Source organism: Tupaia chinensis, unplaced genomic scaffold (genome assembly GCF_000334495.1).
Source record: "Tupaia chinensis unplaced genomic scaffold, TupChi_1.0 Scaffold000561_1, whole genome shotgun sequence".
Lineage (NCBI taxonomy): Eukaryota > Metazoa > Chordata > Mammalia > Scandentia > Tupaiidae > Tupaia > Tupaia belangeri.
Genome location: NW_006160074.1, coordinates 2,209,913 through 2,229,148, shown reverse-complemented (window position 1 = coordinate 2,229,148; position 19,236 = coordinate 2,209,913). Strand labels below are relative to the sequence as shown.

The 19,236-nt window shown below is 45.8% G+C and overlaps 1 protein-coding gene across 1 annotated transcript in view; it reads left to right on the top strand.

The window, feature by feature from the left end:
• Positions 1–19,236, top strand: part of PHF21A (PHD finger protein 21A) — a 237,089-nt gene that overhangs the window by 167,988 nt on the left and 49,865 nt on the right. Inside the window, 3 exon segments of the mRNA XM_027775405.1 lie at positions 3,999–4,205; positions 12,289–12,540; positions 14,320–14,409. Of these exon segments, the coding sequence (XP_027631206.1) occupies positions 3,999–4,205; positions 12,289–12,540; positions 14,320–14,409 (549 nt within the window).

The following is a 19,236-nucleotide window of genomic DNA, read 5'->3' as shown; positions in this document are numbered from 1 at the left end:
GCTTAAACTCACACTGGGTGCATGTGCGTGCGTGCCCAAGATCCCGAGAGGAGAATGGAGGAGAAGGGATTGCAGCGTGACCATCCCCCCTGGGGGGTGATTTCTCGCTGTCTCTCTGTTTCTCTCTGTCTGGCTGGCGAGCGCACGCGCCTTATAGCAAAACCCTCTCCAAAAAAAATAAAAGGTTTTTTTTTTTTTTGTCATAGGGTGAATGCACTCACTAGAGAGAGAGTGTGAGTGTGCCTGGGGGATGGCCACACTGCAGTCCCTTCTCCATTCTCCTGTTGAGATTTTAGGTACATGTACACAAAGCATATTTTTCAAGCCACTGGGTCAGGGACTCAAACCATGGAGTCAGCCACATTAGCTTATTAATGAAAAATTAATGGCCAGTTGTGAAGTTTAGCCTTTTCTCAAAACATCAGGATAGGATTCCAAGATAATTAGCTACATTTGAAGATCTCTCTTATATGGGGCTGGCAGGTGGCATAGTGGTTAAGGGCGCTAGACTCCCACATGGTTGACAGTGGTTCGAGTCCCAGACCTGGCGGCTTGCTCTTACACTCCCCCCAGACCTCCCCTGCCCCTGTCCCTCACTGGTCAAATTTAGATAAATAAATAAAGTTAAATAAAATTCTAAAAAAAAAAAAAAAAGATCGCCCTTACATGAATACAGTCGAAAATATTGAATTGCTTACGCCAGTGTAACCTGTATTCATGACCACCAGACGTCATGAGTGAAAGTAGAGGCTCACCTCCGTGGAGATGAGGATAGGGTCACTGTGAACTTCACACGATTTATGAAGAACTACTGCTGCATTCCCTTCCTGCCACCCAGAACTGGCACTCACTTCAGTGAGGGTCCCACCAGTTACTTGAGTCACATTTGCTAGAGCCGCAAGACGGAACTAGAACAAGATGGGCTGTGGACTCAGAAAGGCCAGCGAAAGGGCACAGCTGGCTCCTTTATTCGCCGGTCCTTAGAAGAGCAGGCAGGACTTCCATGCCTGACGCACGTCTGCCACAGCTGGCCAGGCTTTCCACGGTGGCTTCCGAGCAGCGGTCATGTATATGAACACTTAGGTGACAGGAGGTGACAGGGAAGTGCACGTGCTTCCCTAAACCTTGATCTTTCGGGAGTCTCATAGACATCCACGGTCACGCACAGCCACACGCATGGCTTTCTAGTCTCATGGTGAACACAGCCAGGAGTGAGGGGTAAGGCTCTCCTCAGAGGCACCAGAGCCGTCTTTGAACAGAAGCTGCCCAGTGCGTATGACCTGACCGGTGTCCAATCCCCCCCCCCCCCGCACCCCCCCTTTTTTTTTTTCCCCGAACGCTCTCTTTCTTTTTTTCCCCTCTTTCCTCTTAAGGACTAACATACGTTTGCAAGTATTTTGATCTCATTTCTCTGCCCTGCACCCCCAGCCTCCGGGCTTTGTTGCAGGCCCTGGAGGAGGAACAGTTGTGAATGCAGTTGACTCACTTGACTCCCACTCTCCTGCCTCTGGTCCTGATTGGCCGTCACCTCGCTCTAGCCGTATGGCTCAAGAGAACTCTAGCCTGCGTCCCTCCTTTCCCCTACTGTTCCCTTCTGTGCGTGTAGTATCTCTGGGCTTTGTCTTTCGCCTCTAGTTTACTCCAGCTAGGCCGTGAGTGGGGGAGCACACTGTCTCTCCTAAGGATGGCTGGAGAGGAGAAAAACACCCTCTCCCTTTGTGCCTGGTATCGTAATTATTTAGCTTCCTGTGCTGTTTTTGTTCAAAGTGTATTTTTTGGCATTTTGTGTTGTATTATTTCCTTCTGGTTCCTCTCCTCCCGGATCTGAGCTGTTTTTTTGTAAGGGTTCTTGGAGTCCCTTTCTGTGACTGCTGATGCTGCACTTTAGTAGCTGGTGGAAACGTTTGATGTCTGGTGGGGAGCGAGACTGAAAGCAGCTCTAAATAATTATTTAATTTTAAAATCTCTGACTGTTCTGGCAGTCACCACGCAATAAACTCTCCATGTGATATTCAAATTGTCTGCAGCACCACTTCTGTTAGTCCCCTTTCTCCTAAACTGCGGCGGTTCAATTACTGGGCCTTTTATAGGTAAGAAATAGAATTTTGAAGACTTGAAAGTTAATTTTTATAAGCATTTGATATTTTATTAATTTGCATTTTTATTATTCTGCAGACGGCTTCTGCAAAGACTTTGGACTCTGCATCCTTTTTTTTTTTAAAAAAAGATTTACTCAAAGAGGCAACATTAGCAAAGTATAACAAATAGCAGATTTTTTTTTTCAAAAATTGGCCTTCATGAGGTATTTTTGTTGTCTAAAAGGAATAATAAAAGTATAAAAGTTTTCTCAAGAATGTATTTTGTATTGACTCGGTTTTAAAAATCTGTTTTGTAAAGATTTTAATGTTTGAATATGTTAAGCCAGTCGTCTTCAGGTTTGAGTTCTTTAGAGAGTATGGGCGATGAAGTAGGTTAGGGCCTAAGTAAGCATTTGAAAATTACCTGGGCCCTGTGTTTTCACTCAGCCTTTATTTAAAGCTCTCCATTCATCTCCTTTTCTCCGTTCATAATCCATATCAGAACATATCAATCTATTTCTATATGACACACCTCAGCTGATGAACTCACTTGAAAATGTACAAGAGCAGTGCAGCTGACGCTTTCTTCCAGCCACTGGGGCGGGAGAGAGAGCCCGGGTCCGACCCCAGAGGATTGTTGTGTATTCTGAGCCCTTTGCTCTCAGTCCCGTCACCGTCCACATCACGGGGACAGGCGGAGGACATGTACTCAGGAGTCTAGAGCACAGAGTAAGTCCCCGCCCTCTCAGTTTACATTCTGTTCAAATGTGTTATCATAGTAGCAAAGGTATCCTAAGACACATTCTTCTTGGACTTGAACAAGATAGAGAAAGTCAAGGGACCCTCGCCTTTAATTTTCACCACATGTAGCTGGATCTCCCTCCCTGCCCAGACAGATGTGTGCATTTCCCTAGATCCTGTCCCACCAAAGAGGTCCTCTAAGGGCTACAGTTCAGTAGTGTAGCGTGGCTGTTGTCTGTATTGCATATTGCTGGGATCAGGGTTTCTTTGTTTAAAATCTTAGTGTTTTAAACTGGGATAGAGAAATAATGTTTGTTTCATTAATAAAAATTGGTATGACAGGTTCTATGTCATCAAACACACACAAAAAAAATGATAATGATGCTTACCAATGTGTCAATCACAGTTCTGAGTATTGTACTTATGTTAGTGCATTTGATGCTCCTAAGAATCCCAAGGGCGCTGTTGGTCATTTTACAGACTAGGACACTGAAGCACAGAGAAGTTAAGACTTGCCCAGTGTTACATGGCATAAATAACAAAACTGAACTTGGAAACGAGCAGCCTGGCTCCAGAGCTGCACACTTTACAAGTCTGTAGAGTCGCCGCTCTGTCCTCACACACCGATATTACAGTCAAAAAATTGGAGCTCTGCTACCAGACCTCCATGGGCCTTGTTTTTTCTTTTACATATAAAGCATTTTTTTAGAGGTTTTTGCTATAGGGCACGTGCGCTCGCCAGACAGACAGAGATAGACAGAGAGACAGAAAGCGAGAAATCACCCCCCAGAGGGGATGGCCACGCCGCAATCCCTTCTCCTCCATTCTCCTCTCGGGATCTTGGGCATGCACACACACGCGCCCGGCATGAGTTTTAAGCCACCGGGTCCAGAACGCGAACCGTAGTCAACTACGTGGGAGTCCAGCGACAGAGCCATTACGCTAACTGCTGGTCCCCCCATATAAAGCATTTCTTATGTCATTGATTTCATATTAATGATAAGGTCTGTTAAATGCTTTGACCTCCTTATGTGTAGACTCTGAACTACAGGGAGAACAGATTATAGATGGAGCTAGTGACAGAAATGCTGTCCGAGGAGTATAATTGCTATCTCTTTCTGTGTAGCTGATTGAATAGTATTCTGATAAACATTATTTCTTTTTATCTTCATCTGGTAGAAAAGAGTAGTTGAACAGCTGCGGAAGAACCTGATAGTAAAGCAAGAACAACCTGATAAGTTCCAAATACAGCCATTGCCACAGTCTGAAAACAAACTACAAACAGCACAGCAGCAACCACTCCAGCAGCTGCAGCAACAGCCGCAGTACCACCACCACCACGCCCAGCAGGCGGCCGCACCCTCTCCCAGCTTGACTGCTTCACAGGTAAAAGTGTGGGGGGACCTTGCAGGCTCCATGTTGTCGACTGACTGGTTATTGGTCACGTAGAAGGGGTCTTGGTTCCAGGCTATGCTGAGCGCAACGAGCATTAAACAGAAGTTACTTAGATCACTTTTCTATACTGTTGTCCAGACAAGAATCACTCGAAATGCATTGACAGAAGGGAAGAACATTCCGAAGACGCAAAAGTGAAATGAGTCTCCACCTGTCCAAGAAGTCATTCTGTGACCAAAATCGCTTCTGTGCCTCACAGCAGAGTTGGTCTTATTTTTGATTTTCGGAGGCAGTTATTCACACTTGCTCTACAAGTTGTGTGACTTGATCTCTTCTGGAATTGCTTTTCTGGAACTCTTAGCAGTTAGGCGTGGAGCTATTCCAGGAACTATGCTCTTGGGACCGGGTAGAGAGAAGCATTCAGAAGAGTGATATGTTTCCATTATTCATAGAAATAAAATACTCGTCTTTAAGTCCATATTCATGAAAACATGAGTCTGTTCTAGTGCACTGGTAGAAGTCTGAAGTGGAAGGTAGCGGTCAAGACTAGAAGTAAGAAGTGGGAGATTAATAATATTCTGGCTTGGTATAGCTGTGCAAATGTTTTTACTGGAAAGGGCATTTAAACTAGGATATAGTGCAAGGAGAGTGAGACAGCCAAGATAACAAAAAGGGCATGTTTGGAAAGGACATTCAATTAAGAAAACTATTCAGGCTTCATCTCCACACACTTACATGTAACATGGACATATCTTTAAAGAAGAGACTATAGAGCAGTGGTTCTTGATCCTTACAGGTCACAGACCCTGTAAAAACTCTTGGGGACCAACCCCACAGCACGGCAGAGAAGTGCGAGGTGTAGAGAAAGCCAAATCCTGGCCCCAGTGGCTTGAAAAATGCACCAGTTGCATGTGCGTGTCCAAAATCCTGATGGGATGAGGAGGAACAAGAATTGTACTGTGACCATACCCCATTGGGTGCGTGCTTGCGGGCTCTGCCTCTTTCTCTGGCAAGTGCACATATCCTCTGGCAGTTAAGACAAAGATGTACTGGGACCACCAGATGAGGTAATGGTTACGTCACTGGACTCCCATGTAGTTGACCGCAGTTCAAGTCCGGAACCCGAAGGCTTGAAACTCATGCCAGGCATGTGTGCATACGTGCCCAAGATCTGGAGAGGTGAATAGAGGAGAAGGGATTGCAGTGTGGCCATTCCCCCAGGGGGGTGATTTCTCATTTTCTGTCTCTGTCTCTTCAGCAAGTGCACGTGCCCTGTAGTAAACATCTTTCTCTAAAATAGAATAATAATAAAGATAGGCCAGCAGGCGGCATGGAGGTTAAGATGCCAGATCCCACATGGCCAGCTGCATAGTCGGAGTCCTGGACCCAATAGCTTGAGAATCACACCAGGTGTATGTACACATCTGCCCAAAATCCCAAGAGAAGGGACTAAGGTGTGGCCATCCTCCCTGAGGGATGATTTCTTACTTTCCCTTTCACTGTTTATCTGTGGAGAGAGCATGAGCCCTATGGTAAAAACCAAAAAAATAAGATGCACTACAAGGCAATCCCACAGGGAAAGGTTCCCGTTCGTCTAGAGGCCTCCCTGAGTACATCAGCCTGTACTTGCCTATGATCCAGGGCTGGCTGAAGGTTGGCGTGATGTGGCATTGAGACTCTTTCTCTCTCTCTCTCTCTCTCTCTCTCTCTCTCTCCCTCCCTCCCTCCCTTCCTCTCCCTTTTTCTCAAATGGGAGGGGAAAATAACCTTTTAAAAATAAAGTGCAAGTAACACTTGTGGGAAGAAAATGATGCAGTTTAAAGTTTACAGATCCTTCCTCAGAAAAATATTCACATTTAGCACTCTTGTGTTTGCATGTTTCAAGGACTTTGGGACCTTCTGAAGCCTAAGTATAGGCACCTCTCATCCACCAAAGTGAGTCTTCACTATATCTCTTTATGTAAAGAAAAAGGTTCAAGGGGCCAGCAGGTGGCATAGTGGTTAAGGGTGCTGGACTCCCACATGGCCAACCGCAGTTCGAGTCCCGGACCTGGCGACTTGCTTTCTCACTTTCTCTGCCCCCCCCCCCGCCTCTCTCTCTCTCTCTGTACCTCTCTGGTCACATTAAAATAAATAAAGTTAAAATTTTAAAAATTCTTTTTAAAAAAATGAAAAGGTTCAAGACCCAGCCTCAGTGGTGCAGCGGTAGTGCAGTGCTGCACAAAGCTGGAAGCGGTATGGAGGGTCGAGGTTCAGTTCCGGAGTCAGCCTGCGCACAGTAGGTGTGCATGCTTGAGTCCCGGCTGGCTGGAAAGTTGGGGAGGGACTACACTGTGAGAGTCTCTTAAGGGTACTTTCTCTCTCTCTCTCTTAAAAGATGAATAAGTATTTTTAAAATATTTTAGTTTATTTGTTCATTCACTATTTGTGGACATTGGGCTGGTTTATATACAATATTTTGCAAGTGAAGAATGAATTCTTTGTGAAAATTTTAAAGTTAGTTAACACTTAATAGAAGTTACTAGAGGTGACCCCGTAGCCTGATGATTAAGGAGAGCCAGATCCCACGTGACGGACTACAGTTTGAATCCGGGCCCCATGAGGGACAGTCATACTACAATCACTTCTCCTCCATTTCTTCCTCCTTTGGAGCGTGTTTTTCAAGCTGCCAGACCCAGGACTCAAACCATGCAGTTGGCCATGTGGGATCTGGCATCTTAATGTCCATGCCACCTGCTAGCCTGAGGAAAGTATTATCATCTGTATGTTTTTAGAAGAGAAAATTAAGCACAGAGAGGTTAAGTAATTCACCCAAAATCATATCGGTAGTATGTGGTAGGATTAAGGTTGGAACTTAGATGTTCTGGCTAAAAAATCCTACCCATTCACTCCTGGTATCCACTATTCCAAAAGAGAAGTGCCAGCATGGCCTAAGTCCAGAGGGGGAGGCCCCTGCCGTAGATGCGAGCTAGAGCAGCAGACATCGTTATTTCACCTCGCCGCCTCCTGGATGTTATTGGGATTATTGGGCATTCAAAGCTGATTTTTAAAACCCCTGACTAGGACTTTTATCACTTCTGAAAAATTGCTTATAGGATTGCTTTCTTCTTTTTTAAAAAATACGTGTGTGTGTGTAGTGGTGTGTGTTTCTAGTTTTTTTCTTTCATGAGAGTAAGTGACAGAGAAAGACAAGCACTTCAGCAGGGCATCATGTCGTGATCTACTCCCAGCCTTTCTGGCAGAAGAGGCTCACAGCTGCATGCACCTGGGGTGTGGTCGACTGGCAGCTCTAACCCACGACCTGCCTGGATCCAGCGCTGCTTGAGCAGCCACTGCCCCTGTGCCCCTGTGCCCGTGCGCCTGTGCCACAGCAGGCCCAGTGCGTGCTATTTCTTTAAGACGGTCTCACTAAGCCGCAGTACTCCCACCTCGGCCTCCTAGGTAGCTGGCAGGTACCTCACTGCACCCAGTTCTGTTTTCAAGAATTGAAAAAAAAAATTTTTTTTACTCAGGGAGAGGAAAATAAAAACTGCTCACAAGAGTAGAAGCATCAGTAAAGGGCTATGAAAATACCAGAGGACGGAGGAATCAGAAAGTGCTTCTCAGAGGAGGTAGCATTCGAGCAAGGCTTTGGTAGGTGAATGGGACTTTAGTGATGGTGCAGAGAAGAAGAGCATTGCAGCTGCAGAGAATAGCATGAACAGAGGTATGGAGTCAAAAGGTAAATCTGCGCCTGGGAGTAGCAGGTAGCGGGGCAGAGTGTGGAGTCTGTGGAAGGGCGGAGGGAGACGAGGCTGCAAGGTAGGAAGGGGCAGGCTTGCAGGAGCCCTCTAATGCAAGCCAAAACTTCTGAGGGTTTTGGCGGCCAGAAGGAATGTATTAGAGGTTGTTGAGGGCAAGGATGAATGGGAGGGTAACACAGCTGTATTTCATAGGAGTCACTCCTTGCTCCTAAGTAGCAGTCAGAGTGGGCAGGGCGATGCTAGGAAAAGAAAGTTTCTGTTACAGCTTGGGTGGTGAGCGTGTACCTAGCACAGAGGACGCAATGGGCAAGTCTTTTGAGAGGAAAGGGAAGGGCAATCCCCTTTATTTAGTTAACTGCAACTCGTGTGTTTCCAGTCTACAGAAAAAGTGAAAGACAGAACAATTGGATACAGGCATACCGTCAACCTGGAGGCATAGCCCTCTCATTTTAAATGACACAGTGCGGTGTGTGAAGAGTTCAGTTAATAAAAAGCAAACAGAAAATAAGCCCTTATAGACAAAATGTGGGCTGTGTGTTCTATTTTCGGTTGGTTGTTAAACAGTGGTTTTTCATTCAAAATTAAACCAAATATTTTAAATAGATGTGCAGGTTAATTAGAGCCCATAGCTGTAATCCCTGAGTTCTGATTTTACAGTGGAGTCCCTGTGCTTTAAATCTCTACCTCATACTTTGCAAGTAAACAATAATAACTTAGCAAAAAAAAAAAAGGATTTTGTTGTTAATGTCACTTACCAAGTATTTCTGCATTAACTTCTAGCTCACATAATTTGAGTTTTGTCAGAATTAAAGAACTCCTCATGAGCCTGTGGTGTAATGGCTACCTCTTCTTAAAGGGGATCGTACTGGACAGCATTTAACTAGCCGAGAACTATCGCAGCATCTGTACAATGACTGTCCTTGTTACTGGCTACCTTTCCCCTCTGTGTCTTTCCTTCCTCCTGTCAAAACAGTTCAGACATTTCCACTAGGCTTGGATTTCAAAGTTTTAGATTCCCTTTACCAACTAAATTTTAACATTCCAGGAGTTTGGGGTCTGTCTCCTGCTGTTAGGATAGAATAACACCAGAGCAGGAGTAGACATCTAAGCAGCACCTAGGTCTTGACGCATCAGCAAGTCATCAGTAAATATACTCTTCAGTCAGTTTTCACTGGGGCATGTAGCATTAGCATGTACCTGTAAATTATGTAGAGTTATGTAGATGCTAAAATGAGTAGAATCAGCCACAACTAAATATCTGTAACGTAGAATAAAAATGCTAACCTCAGATGCAAACAAACTTTTCTGATTTCAGTATTTGTAAGTGTTGCGTTAATGGTAAATATATAATTCAGGTGAGCTTGAGGTTTTATTTGTATTTTGTATATTCATCCATTTAGGATTATTCAAAATATTGATAATGATTTACCTGAACCAAGGATGTTTGAAACGAGGACCCCTTTGGTTCAGGTAGATGACTATCAATATTGAGTAATCCGAAATTGACCTCTTTTTAAGGAGTAACAACAGAGAACTTTTTTTTTTTTTTTTTTTTTTTAATTTGCTATAGGGCATGTACTTGCTGGGGGAAAGAGAAAATGGGAAGGAGAGAGAAAGTGAGAAAGCACCCCCAGGGGGCTGGCCACGCCTCACTCCCTTCTTCTCCACTCTCTTCTATGTATGCATGCATGCCCAAAATCCAGCCTCAAGTCTTCTTCAAGCTGCCTGGGCCCAGGATGTGGACCCCACGGGTGCTACATGGGATCCAGATGCCTAAACCCTGGCACTGGCTGGCCTACAGCACAGAACGGTTTTAAAATCTGCGTCACTGAGTTCTGTCCTAGAGCTGTACTTCTGCTGCCTGGGGTAGCACTAGGAGTGAACGCCATTGTGACTTCTTCCCACTCCAAAAGCTTTTTAAGTTTACTGTACGGGATGTGCACTTCACGGAGAGAGAAAGAGAAAGTGAGAAGTCACTCCCAATGGAGGATGACCGTGCTGCTGTCCCTTCTCCTTCATTTTCTTCTTGGGATTTGGGATGCGAGTGCGCACACACACGCATTATGTACTGTTCCAGCTGCCAGGTCCAGGATTCGAACCATGCACTTGGCCATGTGGGATCCAGCCACTTTAACCACCACACCACCTGGCTGGCCCCAAAAGTTCTTTTTATTTAAATATTTTAAACTGAAAGATAGCGTTCCTACCACACTGTGTTAAAAAAAAACACTAGGTGGTCAGGAGTTAGGTGCTAACGGAGGAAGCCTGATCCCACATGGCCGACCATGATCTGAGTCCTGGGTCCATCAGCTTGGAAAAATATGCCAGGTGCATGCGATTTTAAAAACAAAAGGGGAAAAAAGGAAGGAAAATCTGTAATCGTGGTAATAGTCAGTCCTTGCCACTGTACTCCTGTGACATTTCCAATGATTAATAGTTTTTCGCTTTTATTTGGTTTTCATCACTGAGAGAAAGTAGATGGCCCGCTACCCCCAAAGACATACCAGCTTTCTCCTTTGACTTCTATTTTGTACCAGAGGAGACAGTAGCAAAGAGAATAAGCCACCACTGTGTTGTTGCCTCGAAGAAGAAGAAACAATAGATTTGGGTGATTGTAATTACAGGCATTAATAAAGGTTACCATTGGGTTATGATGGTATGGATGAGGCACATGAAGTTGTTGTTTTTTTTTTATTAAAAGAAAAAAACTGTTAAAGATTATCTGTATGTATGTGCAGGCAGAATATAGAAATAAATAATTACCTCAAAACAAACAATACACATGCACTGAAATAGAGCTTCGCAAGGGAAGTTGTCCAGATGTGTTTCGGGAAGATGGGGTACTTTTCGCAGGTCCAGAGTAGAGCTGTCCAATAGAGCTTTCTGCATTATTGGAAATGTTCTTTATCTCTGTCCAGTTTGGTAACCACTAGCCACGTGGGGCTTTTGAACACTTGAAATGGGGTTAATGCAACTGAGGAGTGATTTTTTTTTTTTTTAAGGTTTTTGCCATAGGATGTGTACGCTCACCAGAGAGGGAGACAGGGAGATATAGAGAAGGAAAGTGAGAACTCACCCTCTAGGAGGGGTAGCCAGGTGCAATCCCTTCCCCTCCAGGCCCCTTACAGCATCTTGGGCACACAGGCACATGTGCCCGGCATGATTTTCAAGCCACCAACCAGGTCTGGCACTCGAACACAGTTGGCCATGTGGGAATCCATCTGCCTGAACCACCATTACCACCTGCTGGCCTGAGGAACGATGTTTTGATTTAATTTTAATTAATTTGAATTAAAATAGCCGCATGTGGCTAGTAGCTATCAGGTGTGCTGCGTAAATACAGAGTAAGAGGAAAATGGCGGGGCAGTGTCCACTTCAGAACCCATGAGTCAGGCCAGATCAGTTTTCACGTGTTTGAAATGTCTCCGTCTTGAGCGACTAGTAGCTCCGGATAGATGTAGATGCCGTGTAATGAGGTTGCTTATGCTTTTTTGTTTTGTGAGTGACTTCTCTAATTATTCTAGTAAGAAGTCTGGAAAAGTCCGTCTTCAAAGCTGCAGTAGCACTCACGGAGCATCAGTCACGTCCTCTCCTCGGTTTCCTCTCTGATCTCAGCCTTTTTGAAACTCAGGTGTTTGTTTCCACCTTGTCACGTTTCACTGCATCTTTGATCACTTCTGCAGCAGTTCTCCAGAGAAAGGAGTGTAGGTAGTGAGTCATATCCCTGTGGTATCAGGAACTGGTATTTACTATACTAGTTGGTTAATGTGTTTCATTATCTGGAGCTTGGATGTACTGCCTCTGAGGCAGCCGCTATGTTAATCCTCGCGTGCGTTTGCCTTCCTCCTCTCTAGTGTGACACTCAAAAATGAAAAGACCCTGTCCTTTTCTGCAGGCTTTGTGTCACCAGAGGCAAACAACCAGAAATAGATGATGGCTTTCATAGTGGTGACATTGTAGCAATTACGGATAGAGATGGTGTGTCCCACACTGACTTGCAACGTGTACATGAATTGAGAGCAAGCAAAGAATTAGAAAAACCAGAAGAAATAACTGCCTTCATCTTCTGTGTCTGTAAAGCCAACCAGAAAGTATTTGACAACCCTGTGCCCATGTTAGTCTGCAGTGAACTTGCTAATTTGAGAACTCCAGCAAACTAGATCGCCTTTCCCCGTAGTAGGAACGCGCTCCATGTCCACAGAAGTGATACTACACAGTGAAACCTGACTGGTGACGAGAATGATTGCTTTGTTTTCCTCTGGTGCCCAGCAGCATATTCTGCAGCAGGATCACACTGCAGTGTCCTAATACCTGTTCTCCATGTTTCCTAGAAGACTGTAACTACAGCTTCTATGATTACCACAAAGACACTACCTCTCGTCTTGAAAGCAGCAACGGCAACCATGCCTGCCTCTGTTGTGGGCCAGAGACCTACCATTGCTATGGTGACCGCCATCAACAGTCAGAAGGCTGTGCTCAGCACTGACGTGCAGAACACACCAGTCAACCTGCAGACGTCTAGCAAGGTCACTGGGCCTGGGGCAGAGGCTGTCCAAATTGTGGCAAAAAACACAGTCACTCTGGTAAGCCAGCAGCTGCTCCCCTGTGCGCCCACACGAGAGGGTTCAGGTTTTGCATTTCTAGAGGGTGTCCATATTCGGCCCCTGCTGGACTTCTCAGTTTCCGCTATTATTCTGGCATCCCAACGTCCCCTTGGGGCTGACAGAGGATGTGGCATTCCTTCTGTCTGCTCGGATAGCCGTAGTAGTGTCCTGACACCAAGGACAGAGCTCCGTGCAGTAACCGAGGGCAGAGGGTGACCTGATCTGGGGGAGGGAGGTCTGTGCTCCTCACAGAGGCGTTAACTGTGTCATGCGTCTTTCTCCCCATCCCATCCACAGTTCTCCCTGTGAAACTTGAGGGTTTAAACTCTCTTGCGCTGCATTGTTGCTTGGGGAAAACTTTTAGTTTACTGTCTTTTTAATTTGATCATATCCAGGAAGTACTGGAATTGGTTGGGACACTTTAAAAATATTAAAGAAACACAAATTAACAGTGTCATTATCCCAAGTTCTTTTAGAAAATAAAGGATCCCTTGAAGGAGGAAGTATTTGGGTGAGAATTGTTTATGAGTTTCTTGGGGTTGAGACATTTAGAAAACTGATGTTCCAGAGACCAGCAGTTGGCATAATGGTTGTGTCACTGGACTCCCATGTAGTCAACCACAGTTCGAGTCCGGACCCGGTGGCTTAAACTCACACTGGGCACGTGTGTATGCGTGCCCAAGATCCTGAGAGGAGAATGGAGGAGAAGGGATTGCAGTGTGGCCATCCCCCGCCAGGGGGCAATTTCTTGCTTTCTTTCTGGCGAGTGCACGCGCCCTATAGCAAAAACCTCTCCAGAAAAAAATTTAAAAATTAAAAAAAAAAAAAAAGAAAACTGATGTTCTGAAAAAAAGAAAGAAAGAAAGAAATGAAAATAAAAAAGAAAACTTATGTCCTAGAACCAGCAGGTGGCATGGTGGTTAAGGTGCTGAACTCCCACCTGGCGAACTGTGGTTCAAGTGCCAAAACAGGTAACTTGAAACTCACACTAGGCATTTGTGTGTGCAAGTCCAAAATCCCAAGAAGAGAATGGAGGAGAAGGGATTGCAGTGTGGTCATCCCCCCGGGGGATGATTTCTCATGTTCTCTCTCTCTGTCTCTCTGGCGAGCACGGATACTGTATGGCAAAAATCCGCCCCCCCCCAAAAAAAATTTATGTTCTTAGAAGCTTTGGGGAAATTAAGCCAAATTTTGGTGTGAAAGTCCCTTCTTAAAGTGGCAACTAAAAGCACTTCATGGCTTTTAAATGAGGACCAGTGATGAATGAAGCTGGAGAGCAATAAAGTGAAACTTCACCACTTACCCAGGAATCCTTAGAGAAGCAACCAGATCTCTCCGCCAGATGTGGAGAGTCAGAAAATTCTCTATAGGAATAAAGCCATTCACCAGTAGATAAAGCTCTTCTATCTGGAAAAAGCCCATTTGGCCAGGCAACAAGTTTGATTTTACTTTGGATCTGGTCTTGACTTCAAATATTTAAGTGAAAGAGTTCTCCTGTGTCTGAGGGAATTGTGTAAGATTGCTGAGCCTTCTGTGTTCTACACGAGATGCACAACGAGAAAGAAGTGTGCTTAATCCACTCTACAGGGTAAAGCACGTGGGGGGGAAGAGGTTTCCTAATGAAGTGTTAGTTCACTCTACAGTGTAAGCTTGTAGAAAATATTGTCAGGTTTAGAGAATAGTGATGCTAAAAATAGTTAAAGAATGCCTAGCTTTGCTATTGATTATTCTCTCTGGTTTATCTTTACTGTTTTTTAGCAGGTTCAAGCAACACCTCCTCAGCCCATCAAAGTACCACAGTTTATACCCCCTCCTAGACTCACTCCGCGTCCAAACTTCCTTCCACAGGTGAGTGAACCAGTGACAAGTCCAGGAAGAGGTTAGATGGGGAAAGACTCCTCCAGGGGCCTTTCTAGCAGCCTGTAATGGGGCTTGTCAGTTCAACTGTATTTATTACAGATCCCACATAGCTAGAAATTTTGAAACCCAATTTTTTTTTTTTTTTGGAGAGATTTTCACTGTAGGGCGTGTGCGCTCGCCAGACAGACAGAGAGAGACATAGAGACAGAAAGCGAGAAATCACCCCCCAGGGGGGATGGTCACGCCGCAATCCCTTCTCCTCCATTCTCCTCTCGAGATCTTGGGCACGCACATGCGCCCGGCGTGAGTTTTAAGCCACCGGGTCCAGGACACGAACCGCGGTCGACTACGTGGGAGTCCAGCAACATAGCCATTACGCTAACTGCTGGTTCCCTTGAAACCCGATTTTTAACCTTATTATATCCTCATGGTTTATTCGCAGGGTGATCAAGGCAGAGGGAAGTGAAAGAAAAGAAAAATTTCCTAAATGTGAAACAATTTTATAACATTGTTACAGACCTCAGAATGTCAACAGACTAGAAGAATTTAGCCAAAAGTGCCTAGCAGTAGAGAAACAATACAGTTGCCAAAAAGAGTAGGAATGGCAACATCTACTAAGCAGTAGAAACCACTTGGTTTTCCTCTGGAAATGAATGGTATGGTGCATCGGTGCTTAAACACAAAGCCTTCCTTATAAAGGTTTGGGCTGGAGGCCTGGATAGGGGACTTTCTCCTTAGGCCCAGGCAAAATCTGCTTGCTCATATTCTCCCAAGAATGTTCCTCCACCAATTAGATGGACCCTCACCATTCTCAGTCCGACTGTCAGGATTACACCAGTCTGCTCCTTGAGGGGTGTCAGCCTGCCTGGTAGAAAGGCTGCGAGATCCTGTCTGAGACCCTAGGTTTTAAACAGAGAGAGAAGGGAAAGGCGTTCTGTGGTCGGTGGCATGAGTGACTTCCTGATAGCCTCTGGGGATGAGATGGCAGTGCCAACGAGATAAGATCATCTCAGTCATTTACCAGATAACCCTTAAGACACACTTCGGCAGCAAAGTACTGGATATGTGTGCTTCACAACAAACCGTTCTCTGTCCTCAGAGAAACTTCGGACACAACCACAGACGATTATAACGCCCCTTATGGGAAATGCAGGGTAGTCGGACTTGTGGGATGGACACCCAGCTAGGTTTTAAGCGTATGAGAGTTTTTTTCCAAGGTTTCCTTGAGAGTGAGCTGACACTCAGTCTGAGACCCGGCATAGCTTTGGAGGAAGAATAAAAATGCCTCAGGCAGAGGGCAGAGGAAATGTCTGGGTGGAGAGAGCTGTGTACATTTGGGAACTACAGGTTTTCTGTGGTCGCGCACAGGGCCGTGTGACTGGCTCAGGCCAGAGTCAGAGAGGAGGCTGGAGAGTCGCTGTGGCTGGAACCGGGGCCTTATCCACACACGGGATCCATTAAAGCACCTTTTTTTCCCTCTCCCCCTATTTTCCTCTAATTTTTTTTTACCAGAAGGGGATGTGTGCTCTCCAGAGAGAGACAGGCAGGAGAGAAGATGAGGGGGAGGAAGAAAGCACCCTCAGATAGGACGTGGCCACCCCTTCTGTCTCTCGATCCCGTAGAAATGTTGGGCATACGTGCACACTTGCCTCGTGTGGATTTCAAGCTGCCAGGGCCAGCGTTTGAACCGCGTTGTTGGCCATGTGGGATCTGGCTCCCTTAACCACTAAGTCTTTTTTGGACCAAGGACTGGTCTTTTTTAATTTTTAATTTTTAGTTTTTTTTAATTGCCAAAGGGCTCATGTGCTCACCAGAAAGAGAGAGGAAAGCATCTCCCAGTGGGGTACGGCCACACTGCTCTCTGTTTTCCTCCATGTCTCTGTCCTGTCAGGATTCTGAGCGTGCACGTGCACATGCTCTCACACACATGTGTTGGCCTGTTTCTTTTTTTTTTTTTGGAGAGATTTTCACTGTAGGGCGCGTGCGCTCGCCAGACAGACAGAGAGAGAGACATAGAGACAGAAAGCGAGAAATCACCCCCCAGGGGGGATGGTCACGCCGCAATCCCTTCTCCTCCATTCTCCTCTCGGGATCTTGGGCACGCACGCACACGCACCCGGCGTGAGGTTTAAGCCACCGGGTCCGGGACACGAACCGCGGTCGACTACGTGGGAGTCCCGCGACATAGCCATTACGCTAACTGCTGGTTCCCTGTTGGCCTGTTTCTCAAGCCATCAGGGCTGGGACTCAAACTGCTATTGGTCATGTGGGAGCTGGCTTTCTACACCCACCACTTACACACTGCATTCTTTGTGTGAAGAAAGTGGGAAGGTCGTCAGTACACACTTCGAAGCCATGGAATGGAAGGGAGTTCTCAGGAAGAGTGAGGACATTGGGAAGAAAAGGGGTTCCAGGACAATACCAGCCCCATTAAAGCACTTTCAAGCAAGTAATTAAACATGATCAGATTTATCTTGTAGAAAATTCTTGCCACTGAACAGAGAATAGAATAGAGATGGTCAAGACTGAGCAACAACAACAATTAGGACATTGTCAGTAATGACAATAGGGCCCAGCAGGTGGCACAGTGGTTGAGACACTGAACTCCCACATGGCCAACTGTGGTTCAAGTCCTGGACCCAGCAGCTCATTACTCAGGCCGGGCACATGTGCATGTGCACCCAAAATTCTGAGAGGAGAATGGGGGGAGGGGATGACAGTGTGGCCATCCCCGCTGGGGGTGTGATTTCTCTTTTTCTTTCTCTCCTCTCTCTCTCTCCGGTGAGCACATGTGCCCTATAGCAATAATCTTTCCCCCAAAAAATTAATAAAATAATGACACCAGCTGATGTTTAGAGACTCTTGCTTCTGTTCTGGGCACTTTACATGGGTTGTGTATTCTCACAACATTCTTAGGAAAGTTGGTATTATTCTTTTTCAGGCAGGAATCTAAGGTTTATCTCAATTTTTGAAATAGTGAATTATAGCCCTTTAATAGACCATGAAATAATTTAGTAGATTGTAACCAAAGTAATTTTTTAAGGTTTTTGTTTCTTTCTTTCATGAGAGAGAGAGACAGGCACCCCCGACAGGATCCCTGTTCAGCAGTCCCCCCCCAGCCTCAGCCAGCCAGGGCCATGTGCACTTAGTGTGCAGAGGGAGATCTCGGGCCGCAAACCCAGAACCCTCCACGTGGCTTCAGCATCATGGAGTGTTGTGCTACTGCTGTGCCTTTCATCAAGTTTTTAAATAAAATGAACAGAACAGAATCGGAAATATGAGAATACCTGCTATGTACTCTATTTCACGAAGCGTTGTTTTACGCATGTTCAGATATATGTGAGTACGTGTGCACTGACTACAGTGTAAAGCCTGTCTCCTGCTGTGGGTCAGTAGCAGCCACCACAGAGTTGCTGTAAGTTCAGCTAAACTTTCAGACTCACAAGGTCCTCATGGGCTGCTCTTGGCACCCGTCTACTTGGAACGACGTGAACTGCAGCTTGCCAGCAAGACAGCATCAGGCGGTTTCCTTCAGTGGGACTCCCTGCAGCGCCTCTTCCGCAGCGCCTGTCTCTGTCCAGGGATAGCTCAAGTGCAAAGAAATAAGATCTGTATCCAGGATGGTGGCAGCTGCCTTGGCATAGACTCCTGATCCCCACAGGCATCCATACAGCTTGCCACAGTTCCATCAGTGTGGCTTTCAAGGTGCCCACGATGGACGTGCCCAACTTACAAGAGTCACCCCACTTAGGGAAGCCCAAAGCAGGGTGTCCTGTCAAGTATTCATAGTTTTCCCATCCAGATTTGATTTAGCAATAAGGGTCATTTTTATCATAAGCAGCGTTGCCTGGTAACATAGTTGACATTCTTACCCTTATCAGGTTTCCAGGGGAACAGAACCAGAGTGGTAACTGAAGGTCAGGCTCTAAGCAGAAGGAGGACAGGTTTTGCCCACAGAGTCACAGTTTTAAAAGTTTGGAAAATACTGGCTTAGAGAGATCAGGTTTGTTGCCTGTGGTTACACATCTAGTAAGGGGTAGAACTAAGATTTGAACTTAGGCAAGGCAGACCCCATATTTTAAACCACAGTTGTTTTTTAAAATCAGTTTCACTACATCAAACATATACTAGTGAAGCGAAAAATAAGTGGACAACTTGAGAAGTATTTAGGAAGTGGAGCTGGGGCAGGAAGTATGAAGAATGGTTCTGAAGTTCATTCGAGAAGCAGTGATTTACTGTGGTGATTATAAGAGAGAAAAGCAATTGGAGGAAGAAATTGATGAATTGAACTGCTCGTGAGATGGCCAAGTAGGGAGGGATGTCCAGCAGGCAGTTCACTGGGATTCTGGGATTCGGGAAGTGTCTCCGGCCCTTAGATAGGAGTGTGGAAGTCTTCAATACACCAGGTGGTCTTTCAAGCCATGGAATGGACGGGAGTTCCCAGGAAGAGTGAGGATATTGGGAAGAAAAGTATTTGCATTAGGATTGGGCAGAGAAAGAGTAAGCCCACAGATGACTGAGAGGAGGTGGCCCAGAACAGGGAGGTAAAGGGCCGGAAGTGGGGGTGAACTAAAAATGTGGATATGGGGACCAGCAGTTGGCGTAATGGCTGTGTCGCTGGACTCCCATGTAGTCGACCACAGTTCGAGTACCAGACCCAGTGGCTTAAACCCACGCTGGGCACGTGTGTGTGCGTGCCCAAGATCCCGAGAGGAGAATGGAGGAGAAGGGATTGCAGTGTGGGCATCCTCCCTGGGGGGTGATTTCTCGCTTTCTGTTTCTGTCTTTCTGGCGAACACATGCACCCTATAGCAA